Source organism: Meles meles, chromosome 14 (assembly GCF_922984935.1).
Source record: "Meles meles chromosome 14, mMelMel3.1 paternal haplotype, whole genome shotgun sequence".
Lineage (NCBI taxonomy): Eukaryota > Metazoa > Chordata > Mammalia > Carnivora > Mustelidae > Meles > Meles meles.
Window position 1 is genome coordinate 13,788,963 of NC_060079.1, and position 21,947 is coordinate 13,810,909.

Below are 21,947 nucleotides of genomic sequence, written 5' to 3' on the forward strand. Positions count from 1 at the left end.
CCCAACCCACCTCTACCCCTGACAGAACTAGGTAATCTGTGCTTTCTGTAAATAAATTCCCTCCAACTATGCAGAATGATACTGAATTGTTCTACATAATAAATACATATTTACATGAGCTTTTACTATTATCACTAAAAGCATGGGTGCTACCCACCAGGGACTGGCATAAAGGAATGATTAGATTCAGACAAGGATCAATAAAGCACACTTGTACAAATTCGAAGTTAATATCCTGGGATGAATCGGTTTGCATGTCTGTTCTCAGCTCTGTGGGAAGCCCTCTCTGGAACTTCCTCCCCAGCGGTGTCTTCAAGAGTAAATTCATTTACCCTTTTTAAAACACATACATTATAGCTTGTGCACATTTCAACCATTTCAGTTTCAGTTCAAAAGGCTGAATGTTCACACTAGATAAATCGAAGTTAAAACATGTTAATTGAAAAATGTTTCCATACTTGCCCTTTTTTGCCTTTAGAAATCAGTAACAAACCAGAGATGTTCTTAACTATTATTTGTAATTACTGAGTTCTGAATTTTGTGTGTGTGTTAATATTTCAAAGATTAGTTCTGAAAAGCCTAACATGAAGGGTTGGTGGTTCAACTTTTTAGCAATTTAAATCTATTTCCAAGGCTTAGTATTCATGAAGGAGCCTAGTAAATTCTTTGAAATCTTGACATTTCTTCTTTCTCTAAAAATTGTATTTTCATGAACTATATACTTAAACTTCAAATCTGTGATGGGCAATTCGTGGCATTTTCTTACACTTAAAAACTCATGCTCAATATTTCAATACCAGAAACCAGCATCCATCCACTTGACAGCAGAACACAAAATATAAGAAAAACTGATCACCCTGATTTTTCTAAAGTGAAGTAAGGCAATTTTTATTTGAAAAGACTCCAGGGCTAGTGAAGAAAAGAAGGTGCCTGAAATGTAAGAAAAGATTTTGAATTTTTTCTTCTCATCTTATACTTGATTCCTTTGTTGCTTTCTTGGTTTGAAAAAGGAGAGAACACATCTAAATGTATCTGGAGAATTTAGCTCACTTCTTAAAAGAGAAAGAAATAATACATTATGTGATCAATAAAATATTTTCTCTTTCAAATTCCTTTTGAATCCTTATTCTCTCAAAGGCTGGAATGAAAGAAAGCACGATGAAAACCCCTTGTCTTATGATTTGTGACAACAATATCCAGTCATCACAGAATAGTTTTTCAAACAGTATCATTAACGATTTATAATATGTAAGAGAACCGTATCATTCACCTACAAAATCCTCTGTCCAAATCAAGACTACAAACTGTTTTGCATGTCTACATAGGCATTTCTCAGTTAGTAAAACATATACTCTGAGAACAAAATTCTACAACAAACTTTTGTAGAAGTCTTTCTGATTATGTTAGAATCAACCAAAATTCCCTTCCTATACTTGAACTTGCACTAACTTTGCTGCGTTAGAAGCCGCTCTCAGGATGTAAGAACTAAGCTGTAATTCATGTTTTCTAATAGGCGTTCAACAAGAATTGAAAGCAAAAATAAAATTATCCACTTCAAAAAAGGAATATGGTTATAGAGGAAGTAAATGTTTAAAATATTGTTTTACAAAAATGGTTTACAGTGACTATTAAACCCAAGGCCATATATTTTCATTATTACTATCTTTCTGGATATTATTTGAAAACATTTAAGTGCACTTACATAGGTATTCTCTGTGTATTTGTCAGTAAGTAGCTTTTTGTCATTTGTTTCTTGCGTTAAAAAACATGCTCAAAATTTCATCACCTATCCAGTGAAAATCTATATCCCTTCGTATATAAGAACTGTGTATGTTTGGATTTTAAGTAAGAGCAAATTGCACTACATGCTTCGAGGGGAAACAATTCTTACATGATTTAAATAAAATGTTTCCTATCTAATAATTCCAAAGTCTTCTTTGTGCCTCTCTGTCCATCCTATAATGAAATAACGACCAAGAATACAACTGTAGGTTTGAAATAAAATGAAACAGAAAAGAAAGAGTGAAAAAGATAGGCTGCTAGTGACAAGACTGTCTCCCCTCATGCCAGTAAGGTTCTAGCTGTGAGCATGCTCAGACACATGGGAGGACAGAAGTTACTATATCAGAACTCCTTCGGAGGTATAAGGAGGATACATCCAATACTTCAATTGCTGTAAACCTATTGTTATTTTTCTGGTATTAAACATCTCTTCAGCCTCAGACTGATTGCAATGTTCCTTCTACTTCATTTCATCGTCCTGATAGATATCAAAGGTAAGGCTGCTACTTTCTCGCTTAAATGAGTGCAATTCCAAAAGAATAGGAAATAGAATATTTCTATTTAGTTCTAACATATTTATAATAGACTCAATGCAGTGTTTGAGAAACAGACATCTAGTTTACACTATCATTATCATGATCACTAATTGCTTATAGTCCCATCCTAGCAACAAATTTTTCATGGAAACTTGCTTTTATGTGTTACTAAAATTGTAGATAAAACAACTTTAAAAAAACAATGTTGAACATGTCAATTATAATGGAGAAAATAATTTTTAGTATTTGTAACAAAAGTATGACAAATTAATAAATTAAAATGTCGCCTTATGAAACTTCAACCTGTTGAAATAGCTTCATAAAATGTATGTAACTGTTAGTTGCTATGTTTCGTTGTTAACATAGTTAAACTGGGAACTGCAAAAAAAAAAAAATGAAAGCCACAAATAAATTTAAAAATCAGAAGCTGTCCATAAGGACCAACCTATATAAAATAAAATTATTATAAATGTACAAATGCATACCTCTTTAGATAATTCTCTTTACTGTTCTTAATTATTAAAGATTTTTATTTCAGCCAAGCTGGTAATTTTCAAGTTAGTGGCATTTTTCTTGTAAAGTTAAGGAAAAAAAATTAATCTTCACATAGTTTTAAAGAAAAATATAGACTTGCTTTGTTATGAGCTTGTACACTTATATCTATATATAAGACCCAAGGCATGTGAGCTTTATTATTATTATTATTCAAAATATCTGTTTAAGTTCATAGTTTTTCTTAAAGAATTTTGATAAAACTCTGAGAGTAAAAGTTAGAATTTGAAATTATTTTTATTTTCTGTGAAATTTGTTATAGGTTTTTAATAAACTCAAAATGAACTCAACTGAACATTTTTAATCTCGAAATAAAATGCAGTACTTATGAGCAGTTCTTTACAAACTTCTAACAAAAGATTTTTTAAATATTAAATTTAGTTTGAATTTGAAATACTAAAATTTTGTTTGAAATTATTTTAAAATATTATTTTAATACACTTAGCATGATTTTTATTTTGGAATTTTAACTCTTTTATATGAAAATATAAGTTATCATTTAAGTGTGATCTTACGTGTTTCTTAAAGAATATATGAACTCACTTGACATGAAATATAGTTGTGGAAAACAGTCTATTTCTTTGATTTAAGGTCTTCCTTTGGTTCATATCTTATGCACATTTGCAATATTCAATTTAGTATGATTTTTAAGAATAGAAGTTAAGAAGTAGATTCTTGGATCCAAAACACTTTGTAGAGGTCATCTGTACCCTTAATTCTTAACTGTACAGGGATTGCAACTATAGTTAACCAGTTTTACTATAGTACTGCTTTTGCTTGTGGGAATGCATTTAATTGATTTTGAAAAACAAAATCTTTGAGATGAAAAACATCTATCCCTAAAATAATGTTTTAAGGTTGACCACAATGTAACGGTATTCTTTTTAAAAAAGGAAAGAAATTTTAAACAGATGATTTTGGATTTTATTTCTATGCCGTATTTCAGATCTGTAGTACCAACCTGATAAATATTTCAATTGTAATTACCTGGAAATTTTCATTTTCTGATTTTACATTACTTTTGATTGCCAATTTAACCCTTTATATTTAAACTTATTTATTTTCAAAGTTAGACATACTAAATGCTTTGATATCTTACTCCTTTTTATAAAAATAATAATCACTTGTTATATAATTAGTGAAACTTCTTTTTCACAATAAAATTATAGATAGTTAAAGCAGTTAGCCTATAATAAAGAAAAGTCATTCAGAATTATGTAAGAGCACAGACTGCTTCTTAAATTTACTCAAATATTTGTGTTAGATTCTTGGGCCACAGCTAAACAAAAGGAAAATGTAGACATTTTGCTATTATCTTTTCTCTTCTGGCTAGGATCACCCTTGAATGCCTAAGGGATGAATGATACTGACTAACTTAAGCTACAGACATTAACTGTTAAGTAAAGATAACATATCTTCTTATAACTTCGTACATGTATTTTATCAATTTATTCACTGGGTATCCTTATTAACCAGCTTCAAACCACCTCTTCCCCAAAAAAGTTTTTTGTGGACTAATTATGGACAATATTACCAACCAAAAAATACGGGCTTCTATGGGAAATTAATAGCATGAAAGCCTAGAATGCTACTCGGTAACTACCAGTTGCTACTTACTCAAATAACTTGCTAACCTTCAAAATATGGAGTCATTGGAAATGGGGGCCTGAACAGTATTTTGGAGTGAGCAGTATTTGACTGCCCCCTAGTGGACAAGTTCAAAGCTCTGCTTGGGTGCTGCTTTTTCCAAGTAATGTCACTTCTGATTGGTTGCTGTGACTTCAGAAAAGGTTTTCAACTAAATTTTAATTTCACACAATTACATCATGCTGCCGGGAGCTGTGAAAATCAATTATACTGCAGGCCAGTCATACAGAGAGACTAACGAGGCACCACTAATGAAAAAGAAACTCACCTGCTTGAAGGCTGAAAGGAGCCCACTGTGAGCCAAGAGGGAAAATATCAGAAACCCAGAAGGGAAAGCTATTTGAGATATGTTCTCTCTAAAGGCACTAAGTAAAAACACCCTGAACCAGACGTTTTTCATTTGTTCATCTTATTACAAACAAATATGACCAGATATGCTAGGAGTTTTAACGACTCTTACTAGAACTAACAAAATTGGCTGTCACCTGGATTTTAGAGAAAAAAATTGGTATGCCTTCAAATAAGTTAGTATTGAAAAATGGTACACTTTTATCCTAGAAAACTGTGGCCTGAATAAAATTCAGTTAAATAAGAATAGCTTTTGTGTACATAATTATATAATGATAAATGCACATTTTCTGGAATACATATTAAATACAATATATAAATATACTTATATATATTAGTATTTATATTTATACATATATTTATACTATATATATATATTTCTACATACATATATAGTATTTAAGAACCCAAAGTGGCTTGCTTTACTTTTTATGTGTTTGGTTAATACATAATTTAACATTCATCAGAAAAAAATTAATGTGCTTGTTTTACATGAATTATCTGAAAATGAAAAACATACTTGTCTTCTATGCTTTATTCACACCCATCAATTTCTCACTCCATACTTCAGTCATTGAGTATGTACAGAAAAAATTTAAACTTGCAATAATTTCAACCGTGTTAAATACCTCAGAAGAGTGTCTTCCAATCAAAGTAAAATGATTTATTTATGCTCCTGTGACTAAATAAATTTTTGAACATCATAAGATTAGAAAGCAATTTCAACTGAGGAATTGGCTTTATTGATAAAATGGCAGACCGCTTGTCTTATGCTGCTCCTTCTCCCCACTGTTCTTCTGGCTTCTGCCCTTACCTCTGTTCTTATTTACACCTCTCTCTTTCCCAAAAGGGCCTCCCCCACCCCATCCCCTGCAGTCCCACAGGGGACCCTTGCTTAGATTCGCCTCCCACCACATTTACCCCCTCTTCTCCTCACCTCTGCACACATCCATCTCAGATGCCTGCCCAGCCTCTCTTGCTGTCATTTCTCCATCTCAGCCTCTCACTGTGGTCTCCTCCAAGCTCCCTGGCCTCTGAAACCTCTTCTCTCTCATCTTGCTGCCTCCACTTTTCAACTCTCTCGCTCTTTGAGCGCTTACCTTCTCCAGCTCAAGCTTCCTACTTTCCATATCTCAAGCCCCCTAATTCCTACACTGCTTTGATTGTTAGCATCAGTCTGGTCATTTCCCCTTAGAATCCATCTGCCATTCCATTCCTTCCTTCCTCAAGCATGCCTCACCTCTCATCGCCTCCTGTCACTCTTGAGCTTCCTGTCCAGGACTTTGTGTATCTGTCTTGTCCCCCTTTGAGGCCCTGGTCTCCTTGCTGTTGTTTGTGGCTGGTCCTAGTGGCTCCTGGCCTGGTCGGCGGTCCTCATTTCTTTGGCTCACATTGCTAGAGCACATGTCCCAACACAAGCACACACGTATTGTGTCTCCTTATAACTTCAGCCCCACCGTGCACTCGTGTTTTAGGTCCATGGTGATTGCTTGACAATTCTGAAATCTGGAAGGTATGAACTCTTTTGTCAGAATTGACTGTAAGCCATGTAGAGTCTTCACTTATCATTTTATTGAAAAATTTCACACATTGTGATGCAGATAAATATTAATGTGTTTGATTATGTGATTTTGCCCCACACCCAGCAGGGAATGCTATCTCATTTATAGCATATGCATCATATTAACTTTCTAGATTCTAAAGCAAATTATAAATTCTCAAATAAACGTTTCTCCAATGGGTTTCTTTTAAGGTGTTATAGATCTGTATTAGCCATCACCCTATTCAGATTACCAACTGTCCCATGCCACATGACTCTCCCCGGTGCTATATGACTATTTTCTTTCCCCAGGGAAGTTCTGCATTATTAGAATAAGTGTTCAATGAGAGAGAGAGAGATCATTTTAACTATTTCTTCCTTTCTGTAATTCCAGTTAATTTTTTTACTCAATCCATACAGATTTTTAAAAAAGGTTGGTGATGATATTTTCCATTCCAATAATTCCAACTGTATTTAAATCTGTCTGTTCTGGTTTTATAAACTTCCACTCCTACCTCATGATATTATGCCTTGCATTATTTCTTTGAGAATTTTGATCATACAGATTTAAACTGCTTTTTAAAACACCATCATCTAATTTCCCAGGTATGAATTCTCCCTTTTCTGAAGCCCTGGACATTTTCCTAAAGTCAGAGGGACTTTCCTCCTGCATTCCTCTCCCTAGGAGGGATCCCATCATCGCCTCGACATCACCCACTGAAGTGTTCAGATCTGAGATGTAGTTTATGTTCAAATCCTGCGACTTTTACCAGTTCCGAATCTTGTGTTCAGTTTGCAAAGCACTACTGTTTCTTTCTCTGCTGGCATGGGCAGGGAGATATCCAATTCACAACCTTGGGTGGTCAGGCAGAGCCATTCCATCCCCCACTCATTATCGGGATCTTGGCCCTGTAGGTCCACGCACCTGCTGCATTCAGTCCCTTTCACAAAGGGTATTGGTGCCCAGGCCTAGTGCTCATCCAATCCCACCTAAGGTGGTAGCTCCTCTCACACCAGTGGCTTTTGCTCTGTTCATATTTGTGGAGAGTTCTCTCTGCTATGAGCTTTAGGTTTTAATGAAGAAACATAGTATCAGTCTTTTTTGTGCCTATGGAAAAGTTGTGGGGAACATAGTCAGAACTTGCTCATATCAGAACATCTTGATGCAGAAGCTCAGAAAAGAAGGTAGTTTTCATTCTTCCGATTTTGCTTTATCAGAAATTGGACACTGATGGGCTCACAAACCAGAGATTTGGAGTAGTAAAATGAAGTGCCATGTGAATGTAAGGATTAGGGTAGGGGAGGTAGCTGTGCGGCAAGGAGGCTAGACTTAGGGTTAAGAGAACTGTGTTCGAGTCACTGCCTTATCCTTTACCAGCCTTTGGCCTTCAGCATACCAAATAATCTCTTAGCCTCGGCCATAATATTGGTATAACTGCTGGGTTTCTAAAAACCACTTGTGGTGATGTTAAGGGAATAGATTCTAGGATTCCGCCCCCAGTAGAGTCAACAGGTCTAGGCTAGGGCACAGGACTCTGCACTGTACAGAATCAGGCCAGGTGATCTGACAAAATTGTCCTATGGATAACACCTCTAGAAACACTGGTGTTACAGTTAGCCCAACAAAATAGAAGTAGGCTTTTTTCCAAGAGGTGCTAATTCCTTACTATAGTCCTTGTGCATATCAGGCTGCTAATTGGGTTCACTGCATTTTATAACATATTAATTCTACTTGAAATTTCTTAATTTTGACAATTATATGAACAAATTAAATTTTAGCGAGGGAATAGCTGAATCCATATTGTCTAATGATCAATATACAGCCTCTTAGTAGGTAGAAAAAAATATATAAATGATTTGCACATTTAACTATGAAGTAGTCCTGATGTTAATTACCACTCCCTTATTTATTTATTTATTTATTTATTTGGAAGAATCTGTCAACCCATGACAAAATGGCTAGGGAGGCATCTCGTCTGATTTAGAGTGAGATCCTCTTTTTCTTTCGTCCCCTGGTTTTCATTACCAATTTTTTTTTTTTGTTTGATTATGGTCCAGCCAGCGGATGCCAGAGAGTCATTTGCCTATAGCAGGACAAGAGTGCTAATTCAGGCACTCTCCTTATTCCTCTTCCCTCCTTTACCCTCCCTTCTTCTCTCCCTCCCCCCACCCACATCTGTGTCTCTTTCATACTCACCCTTTTGTCTGAGATTTTCAGGCTCAACCACATAGGCTAAAAATAGTGTATCTATTATTGTAGATATTTCTACTCTTAATTCTCTTTCATGTAAATTCACAAAATATAAGAAATTCAAAAGATATTGATTCACTCCCATTCTTCCGTGGAGGGCTACTGCAAAAATATTCCCTCAAAAGTCTTAAATTCTGTCTGAGAGTGAGATAAGAGAGTCTTTAGGTAAACTTACTTATAGTCAGGAAAGGGATAATACTCATGCTGAGTGTTGGTGAAAAATTCTGTTCCCTTGCTCAGAAACAATCCCTTTATGGCTGTTTCCTACTTCCACTTATAAATGCCACTCTTACTATAACATATAGCATTAAAATTATCTACTTGGGGGGCACCTGGGTGGCTCAGTGGGTTAAAGCCTCTGCCTTCCGCTCAGGTCATGATCTCAGGGTGCTGGTATCAAGCCCCGCATCTGGCTCTCTGCTCAGCAGGGAGCCTGCTTCCCTTCCTCTCTCTCTGCCTGCCTCTCTGCCTGCTTGTGATCTCTGTCTGTCGAATAAATAAATAAAATCTTTAAAAAAAAATTTTCTACTTGGAAAAATAAGTTGCCCTCACAAAGAGCATAGGGTTTTGCAAATGTAATGTGATGTTTATCCACTGTATTAGTGAACTGCAAGAGTTTTGTAAAGAGGAAAGCATGAGGAAATTATTTATACTATAACCTGACTCCCAGACATATATGCTCTATGTGTGCATAGTCAGTGTGGGCCACCTTACCCCCACCTACATAGAATCTACCTGGAAATTAAGAGGGACTAACCACCTCTCCCCTTCAATGGTACATAACTTAAGCAAAAATGCCAACATATGGGGCGCCTGGGTGGCTCAGTCTGTTAAGCATCTGCCTTCATTTCAAGTCTTCAAGTATGATCCCAGGATCCTGGGACAGAGCCTCCATGTGGGGCTCCCTGCTCAGCAGGGAGCCTGCTTCTCCCTCTCCCTATGCACTCTCCCTGCTCATTCCCTCTCTCTCTCTCTCAAATAAATAAATAAAAGCTTTTTTAAAATGGGCTAAAGCCTCTGCCATCTGCTCAGGTCATGATCCCAGGACCCAGGGATCAAGCATTGGGTTCTCTGCTCAACCGGGAGTCTGCCCCCCAACCCCACCTGCCTCTCTGCCTACTTGTGATCTCTATCTGTCAAATAAATAAATAAAATCTTTTTTAAAAAAAAGATAAAATGCCAACATAAAAATAGCTGAAGCCATTGATATTAGATAAATGAGAAAAGAGAAATGGACATAAAGATCCTATCTGCCCCTAGCACACATTGATGTCCTATCTGACCCACCTACACTCAACTTGGGTCTATGCTTCTGACGTGGATTATCATGAAATACCAGCCTGCTCCCCACTTCCACATATAGGAATTCAGGTAAATGTGGTCCAATTATGGAAACACTGCTACCCCTGAAAATGTTAATTTAAATGTCAATAACAATTTTGAGACATGTAGTAGGTGCTAAAAACCGAGAACTTTATGAGGCATTGGGAGAATCAACATTGGTAAAATAGTTCCCTTCCATCAGTGGGGCACAATACACTATGGGAAAAAGAAAAATGTTTATAATAAAATGCAATAAATACCAAAATAAAGATATGTATAAGATCCTTTGAAGAGGGCGAAAAAAGAGAAAGTTCATACTTTTTTTTTAAAGATTGATTGATTGACTATCAGAGAGAAAGAGAGAGAGCACAAGCAGGGAGAGTAGGCAGAGGGAGAAGCAGGCTCCCAGCACCCTGGGATCCTGACCTGAGCCCAAAGCAAACCCTTCACTCACCGAGCCACCCAGGCATCCCGAGAAAGTTCGTACTTTGGAGAGATTCTGCAAGGGATCAGTAAATCATAGGACATTTGAAATGAATATAAAGAATGATGAAAAGGGAGAAAAATTGCATTTTGGATGTAGAGAACAGCACAGGCTGAAGGCTCAAAATCTTACTACCGCAGACATAGGGCTACCAGGAGCGTGTTCCTGACAGAGCACCCAACAATTACAGAAAGTAAAGGGGAAATCTCCGCTGCCTGCATTTGAGCGGCACTTTGAATAATTCAATTTATTCACTTTCAATACTATATATATATATTTTTTAAGATTTTATTTATTTGACAGAGATCACAAGCAGGCAGAGAGGCAGGCAGAGAGAGAGGGGAAAGCAGGCTCCCCGCGGAGCAGAGAGCCCGAGGCGGGGTCAATCCCAGGACCCTGAGATCATGACCTGAGCCGAAGGCATTGGCTTAACCCACTGAGCCACCCAGGCGCCCCTCAATACTGTATTATAGCCATTAATGAACACACCACAATTTTTATCTATTTTATTTTCGAGGACATTTGGGTTTGCTTCCAGTTTGAGGTTGTTATGAAGAATGCTTCTATGAATATTGTCTGAGTCTCTGGGCACATGCCCGGAACTAAAACTGCTGACTCATCAGGTTTTCAAGGCATTGAGTTTAGCAGATAATGACAGATGGTTTCCCAAACCTTTGCTCCAAGGAACACCCCATCGGGGCATGAGAGTTTGCATAGCCACACATCCTTGCCAAATAGTGTAGGATCGGTGGTTTTTAAAATTATAGCCATACTGGTAGTCTGTAGTGATCGATTGTAGTTTTAATTAGCATTTCCCTATGTACTAATTAGATTTAATGGTTTTCAAATGTTTTGGACCATTTGTATATACGCTTTTGTTATATGTCTCTTCAGTTTTTTGCCCGTTTTCTATTTACTCTATGTCTTTTACTCATTAATTTGTAGGAACTCCCTTTCCCCGCCCCCATACACATACTCACATACACTCACACACACTCACACATACATATATTCTAATTACAAATTTTCTGAACCATCTTCTACTCTGTAGCTTGCCTTTACACTTTCTTAATGGTATCTTTTTTCATTTTTTTGCAACAGAAGTTCTTAGTTTTAATATAGTCTAATTCGGCTCTCTTTTCCTTTATGATTAATGTTTTTGTTTCTTTTCTGGTTTTTTGTTTGTTTGTTCATTTGTTTTATTGTAGTCTCCTTAAAATCTCTACCCTAAAGCCATAAAGACTTTTCCCTTCTTATCTTCCAGAAAGTAAGTCTATTGGTTTACCTTTAATATTTAAATATAATCCACCTAGAAAACACCTTTCCCCCACCACTGCTATGTAGTGCCACTTGGTCATAAATCACACGTTCACATCTGTCTGTCTCTTTCAGAACTTTCTATTCCATTCGATTTGTCTATTGTTTACCCTTTCCTCCCAGTATTACACTGCATAAATTATTGTAGCCTCATAATAAGTCTTAGTTTACAGATGAATCCTCTTGCCTTGCACATGTTCTTCCAGACAGACTGGGCTCTTCCTGACCTTCTAGAAATATATGCCTTTTAGAAACAATGTACCCGTTTCTATGTGCATGTACATACACACTCCTGGATTTCTACTGTAATTTCTTTGAGCCTGTAGATCAATTCAGGGAAGAATTAACATCTTTAAAATATTAAGTCTCCATTTATTTGTGTCTTTAATGTCACTCAGCAATTTTATATACTTTATATAAATGCCTTATAGATTTTTGTTAGATTTATTCCCAAATATAGAATACTGTTGATACTATAATAGAAGGTATTTTTTGAACATTTTAGTTTCTAATTGTTTGTTGCTGACATATAGAAATGACAGTAATTTTCAGAAACCTTGCTGAATTCACTAATACTAGTAATTTTTTTGTTTTTTGTGTTCACAATCATATCATTCATAAATACAGTTTTATTTCTTCTCTTCCAATATTTAAACCATCGATTTACTTGCCTGTCTCACTACATTTGCTAAAGTCCTCCACTACAGTGTTGAATAGATGTAGAAATAGTGGACATTGCTGTCCTTTTCCCAATCTCAAAGGGAAAGCCTTCAGAAAGCCACTATTAAGCATATTATATACTACCAGTTCTTACAGATATCTTTTATTAAATCAAGCAAGTTACCTTCTATTTTTAGTTTGCATACTTATTTTAAAGTCAGAACTTGATACATCCATCTCTGGAGCCCCTGTCATAAGCAAAATTAATGACAAATGACAGACTGAATGAAAATATTTGTGAGTTATAGACCAGAGGGCTAAGCTCTCTAAAGAATTCTAATAACATTGCCAAATTCGATTTTCTCACACACAGTTCCAAACACTATGTTCCAGGCCTCTGCTATCAGGAATGAAAGTTTTACCAGTCCAAAAGCGTAAATAAATTAGTTTTTTTTCCATAAAGCTAAGTATATCCTTTAAAGGATTGTCTTTTTTCCTGTGTAATTTTTTGGAGTAATTTTTAGTGATAACATGCTATTTTTCTAATAAATCATTATTGTAATACATGGTAATTTAGGGTTTCAAATTTTTTTTTCTTATTTGACAAACTAAAATATTAGTAACTTGTGGCAGGTCCCTCTTAATTCTTTAATTGACTTGATGGTCTCAGAAGTCTCTGACCATATGCTTATCAATGATCTTTAGGGTGTTGACAAAGAAAAAGGAGCCAAAGCATCAATGAGATATAGATATAGATATAGATATAGATAGAGATATAGATAGAGATATAGATAGAGATAGAGATAGAGATATAGATATAGATATAGATGAGATATATAGAGATATATGAGCTTTAGAGAATATGGAGCAGGAAGTAAACCAGGGCAGTGAGACATCACAAAGTCATGGGGAAAAGGTTTCAGCCGGGTGGCTGTGGTTGGCTGTGTCAAATGCTACAGAGAACTGAGTAAGAGGAAGACTATAAAATATCTACTGCTTCTAATAACAAAGGGGACATGATTCCAATGGGAGACTTTTAGCAGAGCATCAAGGCCAAGACCAAACACTGTGGGTTGAAGACAGAAAGGTTGGTGAAGAAGTAGAGACACTGACTTGTATGATTTTTCTGAGAAATTTAATTTTGAAGAGAGAAGTGGGTCTCAGTTCTGCTGCGGATACAGTAGAATTTGGGTTGATGGGTTGGTTGATTGTTGTTTGCTTGATTGGTTGGTTGGTTTTGAAGATGAGATCTGATTGAATAAGACTAATATTTAAAAACCAGTGGAGAAGGACACCTGGGTGCCTCAGTCGGTTAACTGTCTGCCTTCAGCTCAGGTCATGATCTCGGAGTCCTGGGATGGAGTCTCTCATCAGGCTCTCTGCTCCGCAGGGAGACTGCTGCTCCCCCTGTTTCTGTTCTCTCCCTCTCTCTCTCTCTCTCTGACAAATAAATAAATAAAATCTTTTTTAAAAAAATGGTGGAGAAACAGGGATATTAAAATATAGAAGTAAAAGATTATAATTAACGAGTGAGATTCTGAGAACATGAGGTCAAGTGGAATATAGAACATAGATGAACAACTTCAGCACAGGCAGGGAAGGAGATCTTCATCCTTTGTCATCAAAGAAGCACTCAGGGCCTCAGCCTAAGACTGTTGGCTTCTGTTGGTTCAACACCAGCTGTCTATGTGAATGGTGCCCCAAGCTTGTGTGAGGTACATCCTGCCCAGGCACATGCAGAGTTTTGTATGTAAGTAAACCTGTAAGTCAGTGGAACTAGAATTTGGGAGAATTACCAGCAACAGGAGGAATAGCCGATGAAAGTCCTTTGACAGAGCAGTCAGCAGACTAGGGATGAATTAGAAGAGCAAGAGAAGGGAAAAGGGAGCCACCTTTGCTCCCTTCCACATTTCTCATGCCAAGTTTCCATCAGGCTTCACTTTCACAAGCACTCTTTCCATGTTCTTCTTCCCTTCATCCACCATGGTGATCATTCTCTGAGTGCATTGTGCTCAGGCAGGTTTTAAAGAAGAAAAGTCTCTCAAACTCACGCAAAACAAGTTAGGTATCTAAATACTAAAAGACAATATTTTAACTTAAAAAGAATTCATCCTTAAGGTGAAGTTTAAGCAGTTTAATGGTGAGTAGCAGAGATATTTTTGGAAGAGAAGTCTTCCTGTTGTCCTTATATCTTTTATAACCCATCAAGGGACACAACATTCAGTTCATAAACCACATAAAGGCACCCAGCCAAGGAAAACATGGGTCTGAGATCCATCCTTGTTGATGATGTTACTGGCAATTTGAAGTTCTCTTGTTTTCTAATTTAAACATCTATTGAGCTTATTATACTCTGTTCCACCTGGTTTCTCATCATTTCTTCCAATCTGTTTGTTCAAACATTGGACAATCATCTTCAGAGGTAGATGGGGTGGCAGTTTCTGCAGAACATCTGTGAATAGAATCCTGAGGGACTTTCAGCAGGCTGAGATGGTTGGTTTGTCCCAGAAGAACATGTCAGAGAACAGAAGCTTAGAGAAACTCTGTTAAGGCAGCAGTCTTTAAAATGAAAAGTAGGTGGGTAAATGTATGAAAAAAACTGGATTGAATCCTATACAACCTGGTTGATATGGTCACACAATACTGTCAGGGAAGGGAGGACCAAACAGAGGCATAAAAGCATAAGATTTCTAAGTTTAAAAAAACAACAAACAAGAGGCCAATTTCTGTCCACTCACCTTAACATAAAAGTTTTTTTACAAAGACTTTACTTGTTACCACCAAACAAACAATAAATCATCCATCCCACAAGGGTAGGCTTTTATGATGCTCAGACTCTTCCTAGAAATAGTAGGGCTTCTAGAAGGTGGATTCAGTGAATGAGCTGGATTCACTTTTGCTTTGCATCGTGAACAGAGTTGATGCTCCCCTTAGACATCCTAGCACCTCAGCTCTAGGTAGGACTAGGAGTCATCTACCCTAATGACCTATGGGCACGTCGAAGGCACTGTTAACATTTCTGCATGTGAAATAAATGTTTCTCCTGGTGCTGCCTCTCTTTAGAGGAAAGAGTAGCAGCCTCTTTAGTCAATAGCAGAGGCATCCTCTGCATCTGAATGGAACTCCACTAGGAGCGGAGCATTCTGGGAAATGGCCTCATTGGCCAGGCTCCTCTATGTTCCCCCTGAGACTTAGAGCTGTCATCTCTGGTGTTAGTGTGGAAAGAATCTCAGCCAGAACACCAGGTTGAAGGGAACAGTGCTTTCTTCAGCTTCACACAGGACTATTATTGGCAAAGAATCAGAGAAAACAAAGAGGGACTTGCACATCTCCATGGATTCTTAAACTGAGGACCTAAAAAAGCATTTTCACCTGTTGTTTCCCAGTAACACGAGGAAGGCGTTGGCAGGCAGCAAAAAATGTCTTGGGCAGCAGTCCAGTTGGCCTCAAAAGGCTATCAAGGAGTCATTTAAAAAGCTCTTTGCATGGACATGTCCAGAATATTGACCAGAAGAGAGAAGAAGCACTCACTGAGCAATTTTCTCTCACATGTTCGAACCTCCCCTCAGCTGTGTGTTTGGCAGGGGTCCCATAGAAATCGCTGCAGAAGCTATCAACATAGCTTTTATGTAGGCATCCTCCATTTTAATAATCCCCAAGTTTCAATAAAAACTTCTCTTTCCACTTCCACAGATGGCAGGAAGTCTAGATGGCAGAATATGCTTTCTACAGACTGCTATTGATTCTTTTTTCAGTATGTGCCAAATACAGCAGGAATTCTTAATTATTTTAAATTATGTAACGAGCATAATAAATGGAGTACTTGGAAAACTAAACAATGTTTTTGTTATTAAAATAAAAATACAAGCTTGCAATTTGGGGAAGTTGAAAACTTGAAAAGAGCTCTTCCTTCAATTCTTTTTATTCCTAAATGACCCATTTATTCATTCATTCATTAAAAAAAATGACTGAGCATCAAGTAAGCACCAGGCACTTAGACCAAAGGGATTTAGAATACAGAAGGGAAGGCATAAGAAATAGATTTCATTTATTTATTTTCCTTCCACATAAAATTTATACCTTGAGAATGTCTTCAGGAAGATGCCATTCTTGAGTGCAAAATAGGGGTTAAGAGGAATGTAATTGATAAGTTCGGTTTGCACATGGTTAGTCTTTCCCTTCCCCTTTCCTCACCTTAACTTGCCAGATGTATTCCATTTTCCTTCCAGGGACAGGGAAATAAGGTGATCCCTCTTGTCTGTGACAGTTGATTACTTATCTTGCTCTGAATCTGCATCTATAAGGTGGATACTTAGTTAGGTTCAGCCCGCAAGGAATTCAAGGTTACCTCCATGGTAAATCCCCAAGGGAACATAATCTATTGCCTTCAAAATGTCTTAGCTTTCTATTTCAAAATTGTCTTTAATGAAATGTCTAATCACCTCTACTAGGTCATTAAGCAAATGCTATTATTATGAGGTTGTAAGGGCATTTTCATTGCTTTTTTTTATCACTTACAAGTCCCTGTTAGCTTTCAAAGTGATTTGAGGTTGCTTAAAATAGAAACCATATATGTCACATGGATTTTCAAATAGAAAAACCTGAGGAAGTAGGGGAAGCTTCCGTTTAGTCCCTGTTATTTTTTTCTTAGAAATCATATAAAAAATTCTTCAATGCTAAGGCACAGCAAGCTTTCTTTCTATATTAGAGTTTCTTTCTTAAAGTCCTATTTTCTTGCTCTGTGTTGAATTGCCCTCATACCAACATTAACTGACGGCTTATTATGGGCCAGGCACTCTCTAGTACTTCATAAGCATTAGCTTATCTAGCTCCTGAAACACATCCATAAGGGGGATATTACATGAACTTTATTTTAAATATGAGGAAACTAAATTTTGAGCTTAAGTAGCTTGCTTTAAGTCTAGTGAGTGGCAGAGAGAATTCCAGTCTAGGCAGGTCTGATGGTCCCCAGAGTATTTTATCACGAATGAATACTTGTCATATACCATTAGTGGATCATGAGATCAGTTTAGTGGCTTGTAATCCCATATGTGAGTAAGATAGAATAGCAATGATCAGAGTATATCCCACGAAGTAAAAAGCAAGTTATATTTCAAGAAATTTTATTTTCAGTGTGAGTCTGTTTGTATGCTGAATTGTGACACTAAATACACGTCTGTGAGTTAATATCATAAAAAATTTCAAAGCTGCTTCACTAAGATATATTGACTCTCACTCATCTATGTTCCAAACACAGGAGGACTACTAGTTTTTTATAAATCTTCCCTCTACAACAGAAATGTTTACAAGAAAGGAGAGACTTAAAAATATGTGACTCAGTACACCTCTCCCTGTGTGAATAGGCTTAATAAGCCAACTCCCAGAGCCATGCAGCAGAATTTCCCTGAAACAGTCAAACCTGACTGGTCTTATGCCAAGTGGCTAATAGTAAATCACTCATCTACCACTGCAACAACAGCAAAACAAGTATTTTTTGCTTTGGTAAGAACAAAAATCCAACGTGTAGAAAAGCATCCAAGAGCCACCCTCCCCATCTAGGGAAGGTGTAGCAGATGGAGTAGCAGCAGCTTCTGGAGTAGAGTCTGCGTTGGTATGTCCAGCTGTCCCCAAGGAGGGCCAGGTTCTCTTTGTGTCTCTGTGTGTATTTATTAAAGGAAAGTGAAAATTAGACAAAGTGAACAAAGACAATACAAAATATTATGTGTTTTCTAAGATGTTAAACTATTTTTTATGAACCTCCTCCCTATGAAAGACAATTTAGTTCTCATATCCTCTCTCCCCATACATTGTGTTATGAAGATATCAATTAAAGCAGGAAGCTGCATTTCAAGGGGCGTAAGTTCTCTTCGAGGGCAGATTAAAAATAGTCTCTTTGTGCAGGGAACATAAGAGAGGACAAAAGCCGAATAGTGGCTAGGTTGAATGAGAAAAATGAAAAAGGAATAAAAAAGAATGTAATTAACTTTGACAAAATTACTCTGTGGATGGGATGACCAAAAACATTTCAGAAATTTCGATGTAAGAGACATTCTTTGAATTTTGAGCAAGTACTTTCCAGAAAATAAAGAGATGCTTTTTGTAAATACTCTAGTATAAGTGTGGAAGTCATGTATTTTTTTTAAAGGAATGCAAGATGAAACTTCACAAAAATTGACTGAAGGAGAGTGTACACTCAGACATGACTGTGGTTCATTATAACTAATTAGTTATAGGGACCAAGTAGAAGGGACCAAGGGGCATTAGCAAGGTGTTCCTATCCATGCCACTGAAGGTTGGCATCAAGGCCAGGAGCTCCCTTGGACTGGTGATATCACACTTTTTAATATAACAGAAGGACAGAGAACAAACCTTCTATGTCTTTCTAAACTGATGACCGCACTTAAATTCCTTACACCTGAAACATAAAGGAAAATATCACCCATACATAGAGCAGTAGAAGGAATAACTGAGATAAGCCACTTGTGCAATTGGCCTGGGATACAGTAAGTTCAGTGAGTGTTACGTGTCATTACTTACCATTATAGCTCCCTATTCAAATGTAGTTCTAGATTTCTCTCTAATTCACACTTAAACTGTCCTTTTGCATGTATATTTTTATTATGTCACCTCAAATCCTTCTCATAAAGGATTAAAAAGTAAATAAATCCATCTATTTAATTCTGTTAGCTCATGGCTTTACGTTTCTGTTTCCAAGAGTGGACAACTCTTTGATTTCACATGAAAGTAAGACTATTACTTTAGTTTTATTTACTATTGCTGTCCTGAAATTAGTTCAAAATGAACCTTGGTCCCATTGTTGATATAGCTGGGGTTAGATATGACCATGATTGTTTAGAATGTTATAATTAAGAATATTATTCAAAGAAATTGTGTGCTAGGAATAACATCAGGCAAACTCAACTTTTAGGGTTCTTATGAAAATTAAAGGGGATGCCATGAAAAGAGTTTAGCCATATTAACAATATTTCTGTCGCCTCTTTTGCATAGATTTTCCACTGACTGAAGGCAGTACAATCACTCCTTTGTGCCAAAAAGGATACTTTCCCTGTGGGAATCTTACCAAGTGCTTACCCCGTGCTTTTCACTGTGATGGTGTGGATGACTGCGGGAATGGGGCTGATGAGGACAACTGTGGTGAGTTCCCCACTCAGCTCCAGATGCCCACCTCCCTTTGTGAATGCCCTCAAAGTGTGCTTGGACCAAAGAATAATTGTCCTGAAAGGAAAGAGATGATTCGGTATTCTACAGGGAATCCTACTGTAATGCAAATAATTGTGCCCCAAATTTATTTGTGAGATGACCAGAATTTTCATAGGTAGAAGTTGCTTAAATCAGAAATACAAAATTGATAAAGATTGAAGTCACATTTTGAAATCCACTTGGATGCCCATATTCTAATTTTAAATGTCTTCTTACGACTACCTCTTTTTGGCTTGGTAATTTGGTTCAGCTTCAAGAATACCTTTCATAAAGTGTGAATGAGCTCTGCCTAGAGAATCGATTTATTGAACAGATGTATATTGAGTCCCCACTGTGTGCTGGGGCTGTTCAACTCACCCAACCAGAGCAGGCTTAAGGGAGAGGAGGTCTTACCCTCAAGGAGTTCACGTGGGCAATGTGAACGAGGAGGACAATAAACCTGTACATAAATAAATGAAATGTATTTAAATATTAATATTTATTTAAATACTAAATATTTCAGAGAGTGATAAGTGCCACAAAGACTAGAAAACAAAATGATGGAATAGAAAGTGACATGAAGGGAGGGCTATTTTAAAGATGCAACCAGAGAAAACCTTTCTGAGATGATAACATTTGAATTGAGAGCCAAATCATGAAAAATTGTAGAGAAACAGAGTTTCAGACAAAAAAAAAAAAAAAAAAAAAACAGCAAATGCAAAGGCCTGAGGCTCAGTGAAATAAAGAAATGTGTTTGTGGGACAGAAAAGCCAGTATGGCTTGAGCAGAGTGAATAAGGATATAGAGGGTGAGGAGGTGACAGAGGTTAGATCACCAAAAGTCCTACAGGCCATTTCAGGTCTGTATGTTGGGAGTGTATATATTGTCTAACATAACCTGTATATTTTTACTTGAAGAAGCTGATGCCAAGTTGACATGTCTAGTTAATGAGCTAATGAGCGAGTAGACACTAGAACCCAGATCTCCGGAATCTAAAAAATCCTGTGTGTCTTCTACCACACAGAACTGCCATTCGTTGGCACTGCCCAACTAGCAATCAAAGTGAGACAACATCATCCAGAAATGCCAGGTGTCTGTCTCTAGATTCTGCTTTCCTGACCCTGAATATTCATGCATGCTTCCCACTCATGGGACCTACCATCCTCACCTTCTGTGGATCATTCATGCGCCTCTTTGGGATGCAGTTCATGTCCCCTTTTCACCTGAGAAGCTTGGCTTCCCTGACCCCACTTCCCCGCCCTGAAGCTCTCCCACCAGTCTAAGATAAACACCTTTTCTCTCTGCTTCCACGGCATCCTGCCATACCTATATGGTCACACTAAGGGCTGCCTTGTCTCTTCACTGTACTTCTTTCACAAGACATGAACTTTTTGAGAAGAGTTCTTCTTTGTGTCTTATTTGTTTTGGTGTCTCCAGAGTATATCATAGGTGCTCAAACACTGCTCAGTGATGAGGGCAGCTGTCAGGATGCCAATAGACAAGTCAATCCAATGTTTGGCATTCCCTCTTCACTGCATGGGAATCAGACACCCTCCATGTTTACCTCATGAGGGTGTTCTGAATGGAAATTAAAAATAATTTGTGTGAAGGCATCAAATAGGATCATTTGAAAAACCATTGTGGGTATTAATAAAAAAAACAGAAACAAGTTAAAGGTTTCAGGGATCAAAGGGGACCTGTGGAAAACGATTTAAATTTACTCTTCTATTTGTATGAGCTTTAGTATGGCACATTATAATATGTATCTTACCATTTTAATAGCAAATATAGAAGAAATGATATTTCAGAACCAGTCCTCTCTTTTAAAAAGAGTAGAATTTTCTTGCAGAAAGGAGAAGCAAATTTGGCAAATAAGCCTGCTGTGTCCACGAACAAATTGAGAAAATATGATTTCACTCCATAGGACCAGATGGTCTTTATTAAAAGGAACTTTGCTTTTGCTTTATTAAGAAGGTCAGGTGACACATATTTTATTATTAGTCATTAAACCTATCAAATACGTATCTACATATACATATGCAGCAATATGCAGATGACAAAACAATTCAGATTGTATTTTCTTCTGAGGGCCTCATCATTAAAGATGAAACATTTGAACTGTCAGCATTAGGAACAAGTAACATTTTTCAAGATGGATATATGTGGGTAAAATAGTTATCTATTTCCATTCCATATTTTCCAATACACACATTTGAAATATTTGTAACTTCAAAAAAAGGGGAAACTCCAAAGGTTGGCCTAGCTTTTTCTCCCTCACCATCTATGTTATCATTCAATTACGTAAAC

The 21,947-nt window shown here is 37.0% G+C and overlaps 1 protein-coding gene across 1 annotated transcript in view; it reads left to right on the forward strand.

The window, feature by feature from the left end:
* Positions 1-2,206: 2,206 nt before the first annotated feature.
* RXFP2 (relaxin family peptide receptor 2) overlaps positions 2,207-21,947 on the forward strand; it is a gene marked incomplete at its 5' end in the record, with an annotated part of 56,316 nt that continues 36,575 nt past the window's right edge. The window contains 2 exons of the mRNA XM_045978539.1: positions 2,207-2,276; positions 19,449-19,595. Of these exons, the coding sequence (XP_045834495.1) occupies positions 2,207-2,276; positions 19,449-19,595 (217 nt within the window). The remainder of the gene's footprint in view (positions 2,277-19,448; positions 19,596-21,947) is intronic.